Here is a 21,509-nt window from a genome sequence, read left to right on the forward strand (position 1 = left end):
AATTTGTGTATTCGCTGATAAAGTAAACAAATACTCGTATAGTGTGCGCATAAGTTAAATTCAAATTTTTTTAAAGAAATAACTGTTGACAAGATCTGGGAAACGTAACGTTTTAAAAAATAATCGGAAAATAACAGACTCAATTAATAAATAACTCAATTAAAATTCGCAAAAAAAAGACGTGTCTATTCAACACCCTTGGTCTTCAAATAACGGCGATTAAATAACAACCAGCATGTGACTTGCCATGAATTACCATGAAGCAAACCACACAACGATTGGTTAAGGCTATTTAATTAAGGTCTTCGAATATGACAAAGTAATTGGCATTCAATTTCTCTTTGACCAAAACTCTTACTTTTAAATAAAAGGTGAATATTTCGATAAGTCTCAATGAAACATTACCGCTTAGGTCAGAAGTGAGAATAGTAACCGCTGCGCAACCTAAAAGCCATTTGAGTTACCTTTAAAGGTGCGCTTTGAATGTTAATATGAGGAACACGGTCATGTCAAAGTAAAAGTTTGTGTTAGACCTTAAACTTATTTGTTTCTACTAATTCGACCGACCCTGTTGTGGTTTTGTCTTCAAGCACCACTGCTCAACATGGTTGAATAGCTCTGAACATTCTATTTATTGTCTAAGAAAACAAAACAGTAAAGTTAAATAAAGTAACAGTGAAGCGTTTATTTAATATAGTGTCAACCCTTTCAATTGAATGCCAGCCAGTTTAAACTTTACTGTAAATCAACGGAGCTTAGGAATTAAATTGTCTCTGTGTTTCAAGCTTTGCAATATTTTCAAGAAAGAATTGATCGTTAGCTATTGGATTAATCGAACATATTGTTTCTCGATTGGGATGTTTGTAACAAAAACTACGGGTGTAGTAGAAAGAAAATTTATCCTGTTGCTGTCTCAGAAAACAGCTATTTGCTTTGTTTAAAATTTAATGGATATGTCATCATTATTTTACTTGATAAGCATGAATTCTAATATGTTTATCACTAAGGTATACATAATGTCACTAACCCGGATGAATCAGCAAATAGTTAGTTTCAATATTTTTATCAGCCGTTATCAGCATGACAATCCGATGTTCATTCCACTTGATAAACATTTCATCGTAAATTTAAACATGTATTCTAATTGATGCACACGATATTTTATCAACTGACTGAACAAATCAGAAAATTCCGTTGTTGGGGGTTTATAAAGCAACAGAAGTATAATTTATTTAAAAAGACAAACGGAGTGTCTCATATAACATTACAAATACTCTTATCGTAAGATTTATATTAAAAAACATGGATAATATACAAAAAAATTGAAACTACTTTCCAGATAGCAAAATTAAACGACATAAAGCATCAACTGTATGAAAAGCCTTTACAATGGCATACGTTTGAAATGCAATGCATATTATTTATAATTAATAATTTGAACATCAAATCTTAACTAAATCAGACGCAACCCGATAATGTACCAATATGTAAACTAATAAGTAAACACTCATGATCATTCTGAAAGTGACCAGGAACGCACAAACACACATGTGTGTTACTAGACATACAATAGTCGCCGTAGTATAAACTACATAGTATCTTTATTAAATTATTAATATATCACATATCGTTACTTTCAATCGTAAAAAAATGCCGTCGCGAGCGGACAGATATTCGTATCTGGCGGGCCAATATTAATTATATAAGCCCGCTGAGCCGGGCCGATTTTTCATATAAGAAAAGAAAGGAATCGCGCGGCTTATACTGAACAAAATGGCGCCCACATTCACTCTCATCTAACGATGATCAATAACATTAAGCCACAAGTCCGGGCCACAACTCAACGAAAGAATCGAATATAAAGACACGTAGCACACAATTCTGCTAATACAAATATCGATTGAAATAGAAACTATTTTGTACATTTAATTGATGCCTCTATTTGAGCTTTAACAGGATTCACCAAACAGCAACATTTTTAGTAAAAAAAACCCACTTACCTCGTTGACAACATTAATTCGATGCTCATAATAATAGATTAACAACGATGTCTTATTCCGTTTTTTGTTCTTCCATCCGTTTATCTATATTGATTTTTGAGAACATTTTTTTTAAACCATTGTATCGAATGCTAACCACTACCAAGAAAAAAACACGATTTACGAAATCCAATAATTCTTTTTTGCTACCTATAAACATACCAATAAAGTGAAAAATTATATTTACAGTATTTGCAAAGTTGAAAAAAGAAAGGGCGTATACACGGTATTGAGCTCTGTGTGCTCTTCTTATCACGCAACGTGCATAAAGTCAAAGAAAGTGTGTAAATTTATCTGCCTAAGTATAATAAATATGTCTTTGTTGACTGGTTCAAAGATGTGAAGTTGGTGTCGTTCGACAACTAATTACGATAGTATTACTATAAACATAATTTTGAAAGAAAACACGTTAATGATACGAAATACCCGCATTCATTACATTCATCATATATAATTGTAATAAATGTTTTAAATATGCACTATATTGCGCTATATTATATGTCTTTTAAATTATATGATTATATGTGATTATTATTGCATAGACATTGCTTTTTAATGACCCACTTGTCGTAACAGACAATGAATTTCCTAATTAATTGTTAACCTCGAAATCAAGGGGAAAAACACAGAGATATCACACAGATATTAATTGTAAACCCCCAAATTATATCGATGTATTTGTGCCTGTAACTGGAAGGGTTTCGTATTTTGCAATACTGTGTTCTAATTTTACGATAAAGAGATTGTTTATCTCATATACAAGCGATTCACCTTGTGCGTCAGTTGTTAAATCAGACCTTTTACCGCATCAGGAGATGGTGGATTATTTTAGCTTACTTGTGTTTGGTCTTTTTCTGCTGCCCTTGGCATGTACAGGTATTCCTTTTGTTTGACAATATTCATGCACAAACGATGTTTAAATCTTGTTGAATTAAAAGTAAAATACAGTGCGAAAAATGGCATTTAGTTACAAAATGCACATAGGTGTACTCTAAAGTTGAAATGTCAGCGTATTGACAGACAACAAACAAGCACAGTATAAAAATAGTTTTAATTTGTTTGCATTTTTACCTGTTTGTATGTGATTTTGTTTTTGATTTTACTATAGTAACAAATGTACAATATCAATATCATAAGAACATACCATACTCATGAAGCTACAAGTTATGGGGCAAATCTTTTCTTGTATATTAGAACTTAAACTGTGAAATAATCTGTTATAAAAACGGAGTAATTGATAAAAATTATATACCTATTAAAAGCAAAATATAAGTCTATAATTCACAATATAATGCCATAAACTATTACTCATTGGTGAACACAGAAAACGTTATAAAATATGTCAATTATGCTAGATACTAGATACTAGTATAGTAATACATTTTAAAAGATACTATTTTATAAACAATTAAGCTTTTGGATAAAGGAAGGTTATACTATGATTTCTTCGTAATGTCGTAAAATGTCGGATCATGGTTTTCATTTGTCTTTTTGTTCAGAAACCCAAGTAAGATTAGTACAAGACGGCAGTGCCTATCGAGGCTATGTTGAGATCTTACACGACGGACAATGGAGGGCTCTGTGTAGCCAATACAATCCAACAGCAACTGAAACAGCCAATGTTATATGTGGGATGCTGCGAAACACAACACAATACACCGTGTAATCATTTCCTTTATCTTGATAATATTTAATTTGAAATTACCAATGCCTTATTATAAATTGTTTTTATCAGAAGAAAATAGAATTGGCGTTGTCCGTGCGTCTGTCAGTCCGTCCGTAAGTCAGTCACAAAACTGTTTAGGGCTTAAACTCAGAAACAATATAAGATATAAACATGATACCTCATAGGTGTATAGATATCGATGAAGAAAAGTACCATGCATACGAACCATAACCCTACACTTGGTTATTTAAGAGATATTGCCCTTTGTTTGTTTGAATGCTGTAATTTTTCAGGGCTATTAGATGGCTCATGATATTAATGCGGAGAAATGCCATGCGTAAGAACCATTAACCTTCACTTTTTTAGATAACAGTTATTGCCCTTTGTTGTTTTGTATGATGGAACTTTTCACGGCTATATTTCAAATACAATGCAACATGAAACTTCATTGGTGTGTAGAAATCAATGGGATGAAGTGCCACAAGAACCATGACCAAGCACTTTTTTAACATAGAGTTATTGCCCTTTTGTTGTTTTTGAATGATGAAACTTAACAAAACTATATCTCAGATATGCTACAAGATTTCAAAATGAATCTTCATGGGTGTATACATATCAATGAAGAGACTTACAATTCACAAAAACACCCTACATTTAAGTATTTGTATGACTATACCATTTATAAAGGCATTTGCACCCATCCGTAAACAAACTTTGTTTTTACTTATATTGCCATATGCCATTGTAATATGCAAATACTTCACTATTGATTGTGTTGGTTTTTTTGTTTGGCTTATTCCTGTTAATCACAACAAATGATTTTTTATACATTTCTTAACATATATGTTGTGTTTTCACTATGTGTACGGGTTGTTTGTGAATATATAAACACTTACCACTTTGGATTCTGGCTTTCTAAATGTATTATAAGATAAAGGCCCCCAAGAGACGAATTAAAAATATGTTATGTGCTTATCAGGTCTATAGTTGAACTAAACTAAAATAAGCAAAAGCTAACAAGGCTCAATATTTTATCAACATGTTACCTGCTTTGTATTTTTTTTTTCTAGAAATGCAACATTGTCGTCCTCTTACCATCCGGATATGACAAGCGGTATTTCATTGCCAAATCTTCGATGTGATGGAGATGAAATAGACATTCTGTTCTGCAAGTCAAACCGATGGTCGGTGCAAGGCATTTGCCCTAATGGAGTGGTTCACGTATCTTGCAGTATGTTCTTGATCGTATTTCAAGTTTTGTTTTGTACTATTGAAACAGATCCCACGTAAAACAAATACAGTTTTCTACATGCTACACGTTAATGAAATTATAGAGGCATATATAACAATTTATTGTTGAAATGTGTAATTGCTTCACAAAGTGCTTTGCCTCGGTGAAACAGCAGTTTGCTCTGTTTCATTGGCGACATTTTCTTTGACAAACCACATAATGTTAGAAATGAAATGAAGAAGTCGACATGAATTTACGTAAACCGAGTTAAACAGAATTGAGGATTGACTTTTTCAGTTTGTAATCATAAACGCGGACATACATTTTTTATCATACATGATTTTATTTAGCTTCTTCCGAAATTATGCAACGAATTTGAAAAGTTATTAAACTATATTATCAAACGATGACTCGCGTCAGTTCCTATTCATTAAATGATAATAGATAATTTACCTTTCTTGCGCCTATGTATCTCTTTCAGACACTCAGGTTTACAGCAATATGGTCAATGGCGGAGTGGTTGGGAACCCTTATACCATATTTCATATCTGTCAGGACTATTTCTCTGATGCTGATGCTACTGTGTACTGTCGGACTGCGTATCTACCATCATGGTTAGTGCAACAAATGATTTATAACTAATAATAAGCCATTAAAATTAGATTTCCCGAGGTTTTGAACTTGATTGAAGATCATATTACCTAAGCTTAACTAGGTCACTGGCAATACACCATTGATAACTTATCATGTATTCTCTTTTTATGTGGTTATCCAATGATAATAAAATAGTCGTCAAAGTATATTGAAGCTAGCTTAAGTTCTCACCTGTATTTTGGCATTGAATAAAGATATAATTCACTATTAAAAATGTATTTATGTAAATGATTAAATATTGGAAATAAGTACCACATCATTCCAAATATGTCTTAAGTAGAGATTACTTCCAAGGTCTAATTTTATTTTCGATCTAATATTTACAAATGCAAATTACAAACTAATGTAAAGTCGCTGTTGTTGTTGTTGTTATTGGAAGGAACGTTAGTTATACGACGGGAGCGAATACAGACTATTCATCTTACAAGCTGCGATTGGGTTGCCAAGGAAACGAAGAAGATGTTTCTGAGTGTAACATCTATGAGACTTACTGCAATGGGAACCCGTATAACGGAGTGGATATTGTTTGTAAAGGTTAGTAGTAATTTGCACATGACACTTGCCTGGCGAAACAATTACAAAGCACTTTACCGTGAATGCTTTGTATAAAACGTGTATTTTTTAAAGCATACATTCATTAATTCACAATGTAAAATCGCTTTGTTTTTATTATATTTGACAAGTTTATATTTCGAACTAAAATAATACAACACATACTTACCGAAATATATGTGTAACAAGTTGTTTCGTTAAATAAAAATATGTAATATCGCGTATTTCTCGATACTACAGAAACTGAAATCATACTCGTTGGTGGGCCTAACAATTTTCACGGAACGATAAGCGTCAATGAAAATGGCTACATGAGATACATCTGCTCAGACGGGTTTGGGCCGAGCGAAGCACGCGCAGTGTGTGCAAATCTAAATGGCACAGCGGTGTAGGTTATATGTTTAATTTTCATTCTGTTTTATGTTTTCTCATTTCTTAAAGGGACTTAATGTTTGGCAAATGCAATTTTTCAAAAGATTCAAATTGTATTAGAACAAGCAAAATAATATTTCTGAGTTTGAACATTCTGAAAAATATCGATTCGTTTTCAGATAACCTTTACTATACTTATAAAATTGTATTAATAAAATGACGTTTAAATAATGAATGGTCAAGTGGAAGCGCTTTGCCTTTGATACTTAAGGTCCAGACCTTGATTCGCGGTGTATGCACACATTGCATTCAACCCGGTTGGATGTGATACGAACTGTCCGTTCGTCTGTCCGTCAGGCATTCCGTTTTTCGGAGTTTTTAATCTAACGCTTTCAGTTATTGAGCTGATTTATGGTATGTGAGTGTACCTACATTACCTACAGGTTAGGTGTGAGTTTCGTTACAGTTAATTGATTTTTTGCGAAGATATGGGCCTCGGTTTTAGGCATTTTCCTTATCATAAACGTTGTCCGGAGCGTTTTTTGTAATTCAAAGCATTCAGATATTGAGCTGATGTTTGGTATATGAGTCTACTTACATAATTTACAAACGAAGTGTGAGTTTTGTTCCGTTCCATTAATTTTTGGCGAGGTAATGGTACTTGGACTTGGAAATTTTTTCTATAATAACCGTTTTCCGGACGTTTTTTACGCAGGACTTTCAGAAATTGAGCTGATTTTTGGTATGTGAGTCTACCTACATGACTAACAGATGAAGTGTGAGTTTCGTTCCGCACAATTGATCTTTGGTTCAGTAACGGGCCTTGGACTTAACAATTATTTCAAAAAAAGCCGCTGTGCTGCTTCAAAACGAAATAGGGGGCATCGTGTTTCACAAACCCAGGTCTTGTTTCTTCCTATTATACTCAGTTTAGACTATCGCCAATTTTATAATTTTTAGATAAAATATTTAATTATTTTTTTCAAAATACCAAAATCTGTGACCAATTCATTGAAATTCTAAGACACCATTGGGTAGGAGAAGATAACCACAACGCTCATTCCACATAAATGTATTAAATGTCGCTTCATATGTTGAATGCATTTCAAATTTGTGTCACTTTCCGTAAATTAAAAACCAGATTAATTGATGTTTTACAATCAGGCCAGGCAAAATCACTCGTGTATATGTTGGAAGTAACTACGGCTTGATAACCAACCTTCGATGTCATGGAATGGAGTCCGATATTTCCATGTGCACATCTACACGGAATGGATACTGCAGCAGTGGATACGCTGCAGCTGTTGACTGCAGTAAGTGCACTATCAAGGAAATTTCCTTAAACACAAACCATATTGTTGATATGAATATACCAGTCACAGTGTTTCATGAAAATAATGTTATAAAAATAGTATTTAAAATAATTGAACGACACTATTCAAACAGTTATTGGTCAGATGGTACAAGTTGTAACAAAGGGAAACCATTTGATTTAGAGCGTAGGTGCTCTACAATAATAATTAAGCAGATATTGCTTTGCTGCTTGTAATAATAAACCAGTTCGCCGTCAGAGGCTCAATCATTGTTCGAAAGTACTTTTTTTATTTTCCGATTTCCAGAAATTTCTGTATATCGATATTTTACTTAGCGTAACATCGGTATTAAAGGGAAATTTTCACAGATTGTTGCAATTTTTGAAGTTACCTCACCTTGGATTGAACCACTTACCCATGGAGTTACCGCTTTAACCAATCGGCCATTCGTGATGATATAGTATTTTTACTTTATATAAGCGAGCCTCTTTAAGGGGCCTTTTCACAGATTTGTGCATGTATTGAAGTTTGTTATTGAATGCTTTATATTAATAAAAGTAAACATTGGATATAAAAAGGTCCAGTAAAAAACAAGAATACAATTAAAAAATGAAAAAATGTAACCCTCAACTGGGCTCGTACCACTGACCCGAGTCTTGGTGTAAAATTCTTCCGCTTAGACCACTCGGCCATCCGTGCTCATACACTGAGGGATGTATTTTATACTTTATATAAGCAATCCTCGTCGTTACACAAAATATAACGACAACATCAGAACTTTCCAAATTATTCAATCGTTTCGCGTTGCAACGCTTTATGATGTTCAGTCTTTTAAATCGTCAAAAGATGCATATAATAGGTATTTTAGAGCTTGTAAATGTTCAGTATTACAGTGTCCTCACAAATATCTTACTTAAAACGAAAATGGGCGAATCTGGAACAACTTTTTTAAATTTTGTCAATTTACCAAAACGTGAAAAGGCCCCTTTATTGTCATAAAATATAATGGTACCAACAGAATTTCAAAAATTATACTATCGTTTCGCTTTTGAAACGCTTTATAATTTTCGTCAAAACTGATATAAAATTGATATTTTTGAGCATGGTAACTATTCAGTATTGCTGTTACCTTACAAAAAAACTACAGCTAAAATTTGCAGATCTGAAAGATTGATTAATTTAGAAAAATAATCAAAACGTGAAAAAGGTCCATTAAAACGAAATATTAACGATTCTGTGATTGTGTGAACCGGAATGCATATGCATGTGTGTTCTCTAAAGCTGGGATGGAATATACATCTTTTCAAATTATTACTTTATTAATTTATCTGTCGGCCTTTTTGAATATATGAAGCACTATGTGTTTGACCCAACGCCAAATAGCTCTAACGACTTAATATTCCGCATCAATGTTCAAACTTTGTACCAATATTATATAAAGCTGGACAGCATTTTTGAAATCTATTATCATACATTTTAAGCATTGAAAGTGTCTCTATTTACATTCTGTTTAGGGCGAGCACGTTTTTTACGAGTTCAATGAGGTCATAAAAGTATAATTTTAGCGAGATGCGTTTCAAATGGATTCGAGTATGAAAACTAATTTATTCATTCTAAACGTATTTAATATAATCATACCTAAAGATGAGTGCCTGGTTATTAGTATGTGCTATACGGCACAGATGTTTATGCTCAGTTAAAACACCTATTAGATCAAGTCCGGCTAATGGATGGCTCTGACGACAGCAGTGGCCGATTGGAGATCTACAACACTTCCTCCAAGTCATGGAGCACACACAGTCTGTCGGAGACCAGGTTTTTCGTATGACGAGGCGAACGTCGTTTGCCGTCAATTAGGGTTTTCCAATGGCTTGAAGTGAGTGTCATTACAGAAAGTATTTATTTGGTATCATCTAGAATGATATCACACCGAATGGTAAGGAAATGAAAAACAAGTACATTTTAACATGAAGATCGATTATACACATTTTACTCTCTATCAATATATAGTATTTTGTTCAACGTTATTGTTTATGCAAATGCAAATGTCGATTTTTAAAACAAGTGAACATGGTAAATTGGTTGTAGCAGTAAGTCTACAGTGGAAAAAAACTGTGTTCGTTCGTTTTCCTTAAAGAAGCATGCACTTTGACAACATTATGATCTGCTTTTTTGCTTGTAGTGGGTACAGCACAAGAGGGAGTGGTGGGAAAGGAGACATATTTACATCCGTGTTTAATTGCCATGGTTACGAGTCGGATCTCAACGACTGCCTGGTTGACCACCATCGGAGTGTGCACTGTAGCCATCAGGACGATATATATCTAAATTGTGGAAGTAAGTGATTAAAACAGCAGTAGGTTTTGATGTTAAAAATTTAACATAGGTCGCATCATTAATTTGCCCTGCCTTTTCCATCCATATGATCTGTGTGAGGCGCGTAACTCTAGTATTCCTCAAATAGTACGAAAGATGAGGTGATCGAAATGCTAGTGTGGTGACAATTTACATACATATTAAACAGCATGTGGACTTAAAAACTGTATTTAATTCACTCGGAAATACGCTCCATTTCACGTAACCGCACTTTTATCGCACGTAATTCAAAAGGTATTTCTGTTAGCGTTTTAAGACATCGAAATCTCTTAATGCAATTGCACACCTGATTAGTTACGTGCATATTATTTTCTACATCGAATTTATTGGAGCGAAATTAGCCATTTGAACATTTATCAACCATATTTTGAAGAGTAATGCCGCTTAAGTGGTCCTATTAGCAAACGTAAGGTTAAAGGTAAAGGTTTAAAGTCTGATGGTAAATCTTTAACCGTTTTCACATTTACCCGCCCCCCCCCCCCCACGCACACACTCGACTGGGATATAAGCCGACGGTTTACACTCTGTGCAGTATGCACCCACATCACATTGGCTTGTTTCCCTCGAGGTACCAATTAATACATTTTGTTAGAAACAAGTAAGCGTATGATAATGGTTTGCTTAAAAAATCATGTGGTCCAAACGGTTTCCGAACCAGAGACCTTCCGATTCTTAGGCTAGCTTCGTGCAACTGGATAAGAGTTCTCACCAAACCCGCATAACAAAAAAACAACAACGCACATTATGACAATGTATCGATTTAAGACGTTTCATTTGAAAGTTATCAAATATTTTCACAACGTTATCACCATGTGAACTCGTTCAGATTGTTATTGCGATGCAGTTTCTTCCGATATAAGATGAGTTTTGGTCCTTACTCTTTATTTTTATAAGTTTTGCCGGTAAATTTCTCTTCTAGAGTGTTAATGTTAAATATACATCCTGATAAGCATAAGAAAATGCACTTGGGCATTTTATGCATTTTTTGTCGACATATGCATTGTTTTGTGACAAAAGTGAAAAAAAAGAATGCATATTTACTAGGCAAGACTCTATTCTTGAGTTTGAAAAATCAAACTTTCGGAATAGAGACAATCTTATTACGATTCTGAAACTCCTATTAGTATTCAATTAATCGAATATAATTAATGTTTAATAGAACTACTGACAATTGAGATACATGGACATGCAATTACATGTCATAGACATCGGCATTAATAAAAATGCGATTTAAAATTGAGGTCATAAGTACAAACCAAAACAATAAGATGATAGCTGACCAGACACGAAATAAGAGAGTAATCATTAAAATGTTTATCAAGTTCCCAAAAAAAAAACAATGAGATGTGAATTGTTTTCTGTTCACCTTTTGTTTCAGACCATTACACCACACAGACTGCGGCCGCTTCACGTATGTGTCTTTAATGTTTTATCCTTAAAGTTTGTAATCATTCAAGCAGGCGCAAGCGTGAATTTAAGGTATTATATTATATTGCCATAACATAACATTATTTGTGATACTATAATGTTCACATAAGGCAGATCATCTCATTTTTCTAATTCACCGAAGCATTTATTTGCCTAAATACTATATATTGTTCAACATATGCACGATCACATGATCGAACAGGAACTTATGTTGATTAAAAATGATTGAATGGGTTTTATAATTATGTTATTATTATCATATTTGCCTCTCTAATTTTAAGATTGTATGTATGAAGGCAACATATTCCTCAGTGCTGTATTTGTATTTAGCTACGCAGGTTCGTCTTGTTGGTGGCGGGTACAATTCTGGGAGAGTGGAGGTATATTATGAGGGCCAGTGGGGCACAGTGTGTGCCAGAAACTTTGACTACCGAGACATGGAGGTCATCTGTAGGACGCTAGGTTACTACTCAGGGTATGGATCTGTAACACGTTGTTATCATAATTACGTTTTACCTCAAATGTTTCACGTTGTTGGCATGGTAATGTTATATCTTGACAAAAGTACATTCAAATACCGAAATATGTTATTGTCTGAATATATTATCAATGATAATTGAATCTTGAAAACTTCAACTGCGATGGTGTCGAAATATAACGTCGTTATTATTAAGGCTGTTGCGCGTGCTCCATTTATAACTACTTTTATTTTAACACAGATATGGCTAAATAGAAAATCAATCGATGTTCTCATGAAATATCCAATATTTGAAGTCTATTGATGCTCTCTTGACTACAGCTGGCGTCTCTAATTTGTATTTTGCTTTGTCCTTCACATCAATATTTTATTCCATGACAACATATTTAAAATGGTGATTCTCAATATATTGACACATACATGTTTCGACAGTTTTTTAACACATCATGTCAATACGACAAAACATAATTAAAGTTTAAAAGTATGTTAAAGGGATCTTTTCACGCTTTGGTAAATTGACAAAATTGAAAAAAGTTGTTTCAGATTCGCAAATTTTCGTTTTAGTTATGATATTTGTGAGGAAACAGTAATACTGAACATTTACCATGTTCTAATATAGCCATTATATGCTTTTTTTGACGATTATAAAACCTAAAAATTATAAAGCGTTGCAACGCGAAACGATTGAATAATTTGGAGAGTTATGTTTTTGTCGTTAAATTTTGTGGAACTACGAAGATTGCTTATATAGGGTATAAAATACGTCAAGTATGTGTACTCGGCGGAATGGCTCAGTAGGCTAAAGCGTTTTTACTTCAGGACTCTGGCAGGACTCCAGGGGTCACTGGTTCGAAACCTGCTCCGGGCAATGTTCTTTTCCTTTTTTTAAATTTTATTGATTTTTTACTTGAGCTTTTACGATCCAATATTTACATTTATCAATATAAAGCATTTAATGAATAAGTTAAAAAATGCCAAAATCTGTGAAAAGGCCCCTTTAATATCCAAATCGTCCTGTTATCTGCAAAGATCATACACTAGTAAGGTATAATTTCTACGGAAAAGTTAAGGAGTGACAAATACACGGAATGTAACATTGTTTTCGCATCACTCGTAATCCCTTTTGTGCATCTTACAACGATGTAAATCTATCTTTTTGTTTAGGAATGGTATAAATTACAATAATTACTAAGCTTGCTTTTAGGAATGTTAGATATTTAACCGGAAACTAAACTACCTTGTGTGAATTGCAGATGTTGCAATGGAAACCAAACTATATAGACATTTAGTAGATTTGTTGACTTTACTTCACATTGCATTCTATCAATGATAAATATATTCACAAAATTGTAGGGGTGGTAGATATTACACAGGAAACGCTGGCATTGGAGGCAACGTGATGATAGAACACCTTGATTGTCATGGCAATGAATCCCACTTGGACCAATGCCCTTCCAAGACGTGGCTCTCAAACACGTGTGATCACAGCGAAGACATCAGCGTAGATTGTGGATGTAAGGTCAAACAATCCACAAAAGCAATATAACTTTCAGTTATGTTTTGAAGGATGCATAATTGAACAATATATATTTCCGTTGGCAGTACGTGTCCTGTCAAGACTCCTGTCGCTTAAAAAAAATTGTCAAACAAACTTTTATTCACTGCGTCATCTTTTGTTTATGCAATTAGCAGTTAACATTTATAAATCAGCGTGTTGCTGTTAAATCATTTATAACAAAAAATAGCAAACTAAAACACTATTTTATTCAATAAAAAATATTTGCATTTTTTTGGATTAATTTTATTTTTTCCTGAAAAAGCCATTATACAAACAGGACCGATATTGCAAACGTTCCAATAACATCTTAGCATATTTTTATTTAAAATAAAACCTTTCCTGTCAACATTTATTATTCAGATTACGATTACACATCCACTCAGCACATGCCACAATCTAACAATGGACAGGCGACTGGTAAACATACTTCAATATATATTATATCGTATTAGTGGTGATCCAACATGTATCATTTTATGCTGAAGATTCGTATATTATTGTGTGACGTGCTTGAGTTTCGAGTTTGAGCGAAGGCATTAAAGCACACACGTAGAAAGACATAAATAATTTGAAACAAAGGATCATGATTTTAGATTTTATGCAAATTTCTTTTATAAGATACAAGAAAATGCTCCATGGTATTTTATTCCGTACAAATGTTATATGTATTATGCATTCACGTTAATTCAAATATCGCACAATACATTTGAAAGATGGGCCTAAAAATTACTTGCCCTGCGTATGCTAGAATGATAAAACATTAAGAAAAAGTTAGAAAATACGAAATACTATTCATAAATAGATTGGCATTTTTGTAGTAGTCTTCCTGGTGTTCAAACGGTCTTTGTGTGTGTTCTATGAAAACTTATATTAAAACATGTTCTTGATATTAATAATATATTCAACGGGCAAAAAATTGTTTTCAATAAAGATTATTGTTTTGTCATGAAATCCAAAATATCCTGATAAATAAGACTCGCGCGACACATCATTTAGTAAAACGTGTTTCAGATATATTTCACATTACAAGATGGTTTTGTAAAATGTATACCTCAAATCAAATATTTCAAATAACAGTTGATGCATATGGACATTTCAGATGGTGATATCCGACTTGCGAATGGCGGCAATGACCATGGTAGACTGGAGGTCTACTACAATAAGCAATGGGGTGCTGTGTGTATGCGCGGCTTCGACTATAACGATGCAAGAACCGTTTGCAGAATATTAGGGCTCTACCAAGGTGACAGGTACACAACATGATTTATCAGATTTTACTTACAGAAATAAAAAATACCTTTTATTTGGTTTAAACCTTTTTTAAATTGTTCGTCACTTTTGAGTTCCATGAATATCAGTTGGGATACAACATTACTTATTACAACCCGTGTTTGTATTGAAAATATCATCGACCAATATCAAGATTTTTGCGATTGGTCAGTGCATGTATATCAATATTTTTTACAAAATATAGCTTTATAATTTACAACAGCTACCTGTCGTTCTACAATGCCATTAACGCTTATGGTTTTGCGTATACAAATATTCTGGTGGAGGACCTCCGTTGCCAAGGAGACGAGTGGAGCCTGGCACAGTGTGACTCGGGAAGGCCGTGGACAAACACCACGTGTGATCATTACTCAGATGTTGGTGTGAGTTGTCGAGGTAAATGTGTTATTGGTTTAATTATGTTGGCGTGCGAACGTGCGTGCGTGTATTAATACATAAAATAGTGCTTGATGAATTGTTTTACAACACTATTAAGTTTATTAATTTTATTATTTTAGTTGAAACTAAGTTTAGGGAATATATGTTTTGTAAAAACTGAAAGCGGTTGATAAGCCAATGTATTCGTTATGGCTTGTATATATTTGATGTTTCAATTATCGCTTAAAGAGATTGTTTTATAAGTTAATTTTTAATAGAATTTGAGGCAGTAGTGCAACGTCTATTTAATAAGGGAGGGGGTTTCCAAAAGACATCGTGTCAGAGACATTCACATTTACCTCTTATCGCCGGAAAACAAATAAGTAAACGGATCAATGGAAATTGTAAAATATTGAAATATAATCCATAAGTTTTACGGGTGTTCATGGATCGATTTCCTAATATGTATAATTATGATTTTCGTAAGGTGTCAACGCTTACCTTAAAGGTTCAATTTTACACTAAGACACCTATATGTTTGTCGATGACATATACTTTAGTGCAATCCGTATCTGACAGTGTCTCCCTCTGACAAACACCTGCTTCGGGCAATGTCCTGTAACAAGATTTGGTTTAGTCTTGTTTCCAAATATACCTATGATTATTCTGATTTCTTGTGCTAATTTAAGACCTGCATTTCAGGAAACTATTACGCGACATCTACGTCAGGATCAGCCATTAGTTGTAAGTACAATATCGCTTACGAAACGCAAATACAGATTTTATACATTTAAAAAAGATTTTGTACTGTTTCTATTTATTTGAAAACGAAATGACTTAAATATGATTTATTTCAAAGAAACAAGATTTATCGCCGGCTAAGCGAGCCATGTATGGTATACGGAGACGGTAAGTACACATCTCGTTAGTCAACGTGCATGTTGACGAACAAATGTTACACTTAAACTTTGCATTACATTCATATTTAACACATGCTTCATTTATTTCCACAGCCGAAAATTAGAAAGATACAAGAAAAAGAATGAACACAGAATACAGTAGACAAAAGCTACAGATTATGTATTTTGATATTTTGTCTTAAATTTTTGATGATTTAATGGTGGGCTATTATTAAGATTGTGCGCAAACTGCCAACACAATATTTTCAATAATACCAGTGCAAAGTAAGAAACAGTAGTGTACCGGCACACGTCAACGTCATTCTACACCAGGAACGTAAGAAACAACACATTATGTTCAAAGTATCAGCATGTTAAATGAATTCATGTCTGATGGATTAACACCGATTATAAGTACTTTACTTACCATAGAATATAGATATCAAAGATGAGTAGTATTATCGCTTTGTCCATACCGACAGCAATCGCATACTGAGCAATTGCCGATATGAGTCAATGCTAACAACGACATTAATTGTTCATTGTTGTTCTCCGGAGTATTACTTTCGATCGTCTGTCAGTACGTCTGTGGATTGTCTATTCCAGTAGCTAAATGTCCTAGGTATCAGTGAATATGTTTGTGTTTGTTTTAGTCTTTTACAGTTGGGTATATGTTACTTTAACAAGATCAGAACTCAATGACGTCGCAATTTTGCCTTTTGTTGACTCTCGAGTGCCTTCGTATAAAAAGTTCAAGACGTGTCTATATGCGCCTTAGTGCTATGCGCTTTTGTTTAGTTATGTAACACACCATTAAGATATTGTATGTGTTGTTAGTTGCGTGCTACTTTATTATTTGCACTATAAACTAGTAATAATAAATGTCTATGTCCGAAAGAACAGCTATTTCAAAATTCGTATTTCTGCTCAAATTTGTTACCAGTATTGCAGATAAAATAGTGCACTTACTATCACAGTTGTACACAATTTCGATGATATTTTTTGAATTGGCTTTGAAAAAGCCGAGCTTTCACAATAGGTGTAGCGATATAACATGTCTAACTTCTTTACTTACCTATATGCTCATTAGCCTTGTACTATCTGTATTTTCCTCAAATATGTGCACGAGACTCTTCCATTAAATATAAGCAAAAGTTACCGTTACGTCGGTAGAGAGTAACTTCGTTCATTATGTCCATCATTTCAGTGAATTTCGTAATGCTCATCCACCGGATTTATGAATATTCCTTATTATTATTTTTTAGTGTTAATGTGTCAACCTTATTTTGTTTAATTAAGCACAATACAGCCAATGTGGAGGACATTTCTACGGAACAAGTGGACTTATCAAATCACCAAACTACCCAAATAATTATGGAAACTACGAGGATTGCACATACTATATAAATGTCCCAAGCGGTTTTTCGATATGCTTGCAGTTCGGTACTTTTGTGACAGAACAAAATTATGATGTTTTACATATCTATGATGGACCGTCTACGGGAAATCAGGAACTTGAAAGGTATTGCTGTTCTTATTACAAAGTTGAAAAATAATGAATTTTAATTTTTTTTAAATCCCATATTCTTGAAGGCAAATAAAGACATCTTACTTTTTTGCAGTTTATCCGGAAGTATTCAGCAATACACTGGAAATCAGTGTTCGTCAGGAAATTATCTTACTGCCCATTTCCGTACAGATGGATCTGGAATAAGAATGGGATTCGAGGCTAACTACACAGCCGTGCGACTGAATGCTAGTAAGATCATGACCACGTCTTGATATATAACGAAAATGTTTTCTCCTTTTCGCTGCTGTATTTCTTACATATAGAGGTTGTTTTTTGCTCCCGGTGTAATACTGTGAATTATTTAATGAGCGAAAATAAATATTTTCATAAGTGCTTGCGAAGAGATGAATGCATGAAGATCATTTTTTATATGATGGTATATTTATTGTAAAACAGGAGACGACATCAGACTTGTTGACGGTCAAAACAAGTACACTGGACGTGTTGAGATTTTTCACAACGGTCAATGGGGCACAGTGTGTAATGACGAGTTTGGTTACGAGGAAGTCGTGGTGGTGTGTCGAATGCTAGGAGTGTTCCAAGGACAGGGGTACACAATACAAAGTTTACTTTAAAACATTTGCACTTGTTTGATTTTGTGTTGCTTTATGAACAGTAAAAGAGAAACTACAAAAATGAACATTCTTCAAATTGTTTCTTGTACAGTTATTGAGTATGTAATATTACAATATATGTAATTAGTGTTTTTTATTCTCCTCGCAATATATTATTTATAAGCGAATAATGTAAAAATCACCTTTCAAAGAAGTAGCTTGCGGACATTTTGCCGGTACAGTTTAAATCAGTATCGGACAAAAATGAATAAAGTATCGGTTGCTAATTGCATGCAAAGCAAATATTCCACGTTCTAGTGAATTAAGTTTATGCCAGGTGTGCTATGGACGTATATCTTAATGTAACGGGTACACTTGCAATTACTTATCATCATTAGCTCTTGTACGGGGTATTGCATGATACTGTATTGAGTACTTATCACTTACATCGCAGAGGACCGTTGTATGTGTTGAAAATGGTTTTTTTTGTACAAAAGATATAGATGGATTTAACGGGGGTTTTTTGTACGAAAACTTTATTTGTTGTGCACATTACTAAATTAAATAATATATATGGCCAATTGTGTCTTTGTTGACATTCTTAAGTCTATGAACGTATCATCGCTTACAATAAATGACAAATTACCAAAAATATGAAATTATCCAATAACATCGTGGTTATCGGTAAAAGGTTCTGTGTAGGCATCCCTATACCCAATTTATTTTATGTTCATAAAAAATTGTGGTTTAAACATAAGGGCATCAAAACTCCATCTACCATGCACTATTCCAACCAATAAAACATATATTACGCCTCAGAACTTATTTAATTTTAACAACGATTATGATTTCACAATAATAAAACAGAATCAAACGAGGATCGGCATATTTTTCAATGAACATTTTAGGTAAGGTAACTGAGTATTTACCTAGTATAAGTATCTGAGTTGCGTTTGCAGTCTCGCCCAGCAAGAATATTACACAATTACAAACAGAATACTTGGAATCAGCGTTTTAAAGGGGCCTTTTCACAGATTTTGGCATGTTTTGAAGTTTGTCATTAAATGCTTTATATTGATAAATGTAAACATTGGATCTAAAAAGCTCCAGTAAAAAATCAAGAATAAAATTAAAAAAAGGAAAAAAAGTAGACCGCATCAGGGCTCGAACCAGTGACCCCCAGGGTCCTGGAGTAAAACCAATTAGACCGCTCGGCCATCCAGCCAAGTATGTATGAAAAACGTATTTTATACATAAGCAATCTTCGTAGTTTCAAAAAATTAAACCTCAACCACAGAACTCTCCAAATTATTCATTCGTTTCGCGTTGCAACGCTTTATAATTTTTAGGTTTTTAAATCGTCAAAAGATGCATATAATGGCTATATTATATCATGGTAATGTTCAGTATTACTGTTTTCTCACAAATACCATAACTAAAACGAAAATTTGCGAATCTGAAACAACTTTTTTCAATTTTGTCAATTTACCAAAACATGAAAAGATCCCTTTAAATACCCGCAGTTGGGATATTTGTATTGAAATATGTATAGTTTAATTTTAGGTCAATAATCAACTAATAGTAAGTGTAATGCCCAGTGTATATGCTATAACATGATTAGTTATTAAAATGCATGTACATTTATATAGTTTCTGAGTTTATGGGTTTTATTTCGTTTCAAGATACGGGCGTGTTTATACACCAAGTGTAAAAGGAACAGGTCCAATATGGCTGGATGACCTAGGATGCCACGGACATGAGTATTCTCTCGACCAGTGTAGTTCAAGAGGATGGGGTTCCCACAATTGTAACCACGAGGAAGATGTTGGAGTTAATTGCATCGGTAAGCATTATAACATAATATATGCAATATGTACAAAAATATTAATGTGCATATGTAGAAACGTCAATGGCATATCGTTAAAAGCTTTGTGATGATTGTAATACGGACATATAATAACATGGATCCATATATTTTTGGAATGTTAAATATTTTATATTTATTATTACTACAAAGATCATTCTTTTTTAAATAATAGTTTTGGACAGTTATTGTTTTGCCGATTTATAAAGAAGTCCCTTTTAATAAGTGTTATCATTTATAGGAAATAAGCATCAAGATGATTCAGAGCCTAACATTAATTATATTATAATGGGCATTTATGTTTGGACATTATGTTCGAAAGTTTATCTTCCGATAAATTGTGAGTGTTCATGTTTGTGCATTGAATATCAAAGGAATTCATTTTGCACTGATATGCCCAAACGATACGTATAAACGACTATACAATCCTCATTAATCAGCATCAGCATAGATGGGGTTTCACGATGTCTCATAATTCACATGCCATTGTGGCTGCTTGCTTCATCGACGAGTGTTCAATTTTTGGAATACAGTATTAAACACTATTAAAGTAGCAGCGAAGATATTAAGACCTTTTTCCTCATGTGATTATTACATGGAAATTGGGAGCATTTATTTATGGATATATTAAGACCTTTTTCTTAGTGTATTTATAACATTAATGTTATTTCTTCGCATCGATTAATATGTGCAGCACTTTAATCATCTTCAGAGCAAATAAGAGGTTTAATTTAGAAGTACTTGCACATAAGGCCGATGAACCTCAAAGAATCATGTAGTTGTTTGCATGTTTAAGTACTGTAGATAAGGAGCGCAGATGTGTAATCAACCTGGATACTTTTACGAAAATCATAATCAAAATGTATTACCGGTATTACGGATTTATGAAGAGGGAACTCGTATATTAAAATTGGTTAATATACTTAATCGGTTATCAGATTGCAACAAACGTACACGTGTTATTACCTTGTAGATTATTCTGGTAACTACGTTTCTGAATACACAACCCAATATAACCGAATAGAAACAGCCAGTTACCAACACAGCATGACGACTGACACAAATGGTAGTATAACTTAAAATGTCGTTATTGTACTTTGCATTGGCTCATACTTACATTAGTATAAATACACAAATGTGTTTGTTTTTGTTTTTCACTACTTAGTTAACTGTTCATGTTAGATCGTATAAAATAGTTTAAACTAGAACGTTTAAACGTCATATATGGGACACGAGTCGCAATAAGGTCGGAAGTTTTTATCATGGTATCTTAATACTTATACTTGAGTTGTAATATGTTCGTTGCAA

At 33.5% G+C, this 21,509-nt stretch overlaps 2 protein-coding genes across 2 annotated transcripts in view; both read left to right on the forward strand.

Moving 5' to 3' along the window:
• LOC127849959 (deleted in malignant brain tumors 1 protein-like) overlaps positions 1 to 21,509 on the forward strand; it is a gene marked incomplete at its 3' end in the record, with an annotated part of 105,812 nt that overhangs the window by 77,771 nt on the left and 6,532 nt on the right. The window contains 10 exon segments of the mRNA XM_052382699.1: positions 13,463 to 13,623; positions 14,028 to 14,084; positions 14,767 to 14,917; positions 15,160 to 15,332; positions 16,017 to 16,058; positions 17,513 to 17,735; positions 17,836 to 17,972; positions 18,180 to 18,333; positions 20,020 to 20,180; positions 21,175 to 21,267. Of these exon segments, the coding sequence (XP_052238659.1) occupies positions 13,463 to 13,623; positions 14,028 to 14,084; positions 14,767 to 14,917; positions 15,160 to 15,332; positions 16,017 to 16,058; positions 17,513 to 17,735; positions 17,836 to 17,972; positions 18,180 to 18,333; positions 20,020 to 20,180; positions 21,175 to 21,267 (1,352 nt within the window).
• LOC127851684 (scavenger receptor cysteine-rich domain superfamily protein-like) lies at positions 2,756 to 10,157 on the forward strand. The gene is made up of 9 exons (XM_052385503.1): positions 2,756 to 2,915; positions 3,539 to 3,701; positions 4,776 to 4,936; positions 5,418 to 5,550; positions 5,970 to 6,124; positions 6,383 to 6,530; positions 7,679 to 7,827; positions 9,540 to 9,703; positions 10,010 to 10,157. The coding sequence occupies exons 1-8, from the start codon at positions 2,855 to 2,857 to the stop codon at positions 9,653 to 9,655; spliced, it is 1,086 nt and encodes a 361-aa protein (XP_052241463.1). The 5' UTR covers positions 2,756 to 2,854; the 3' UTR covers positions 9,656 to 9,703; positions 10,010 to 10,157.

Source organism: Dreissena polymorpha, chromosome 11 (assembly GCF_020536995.1).
Source record: "Dreissena polymorpha isolate Duluth1 chromosome 11, UMN_Dpol_1.0, whole genome shotgun sequence".
NCBI classification, from domain to species: Eukaryota; Metazoa; Mollusca; class Bivalvia; order Myida; family Dreissenidae; genus Dreissena; species Dreissena polymorpha.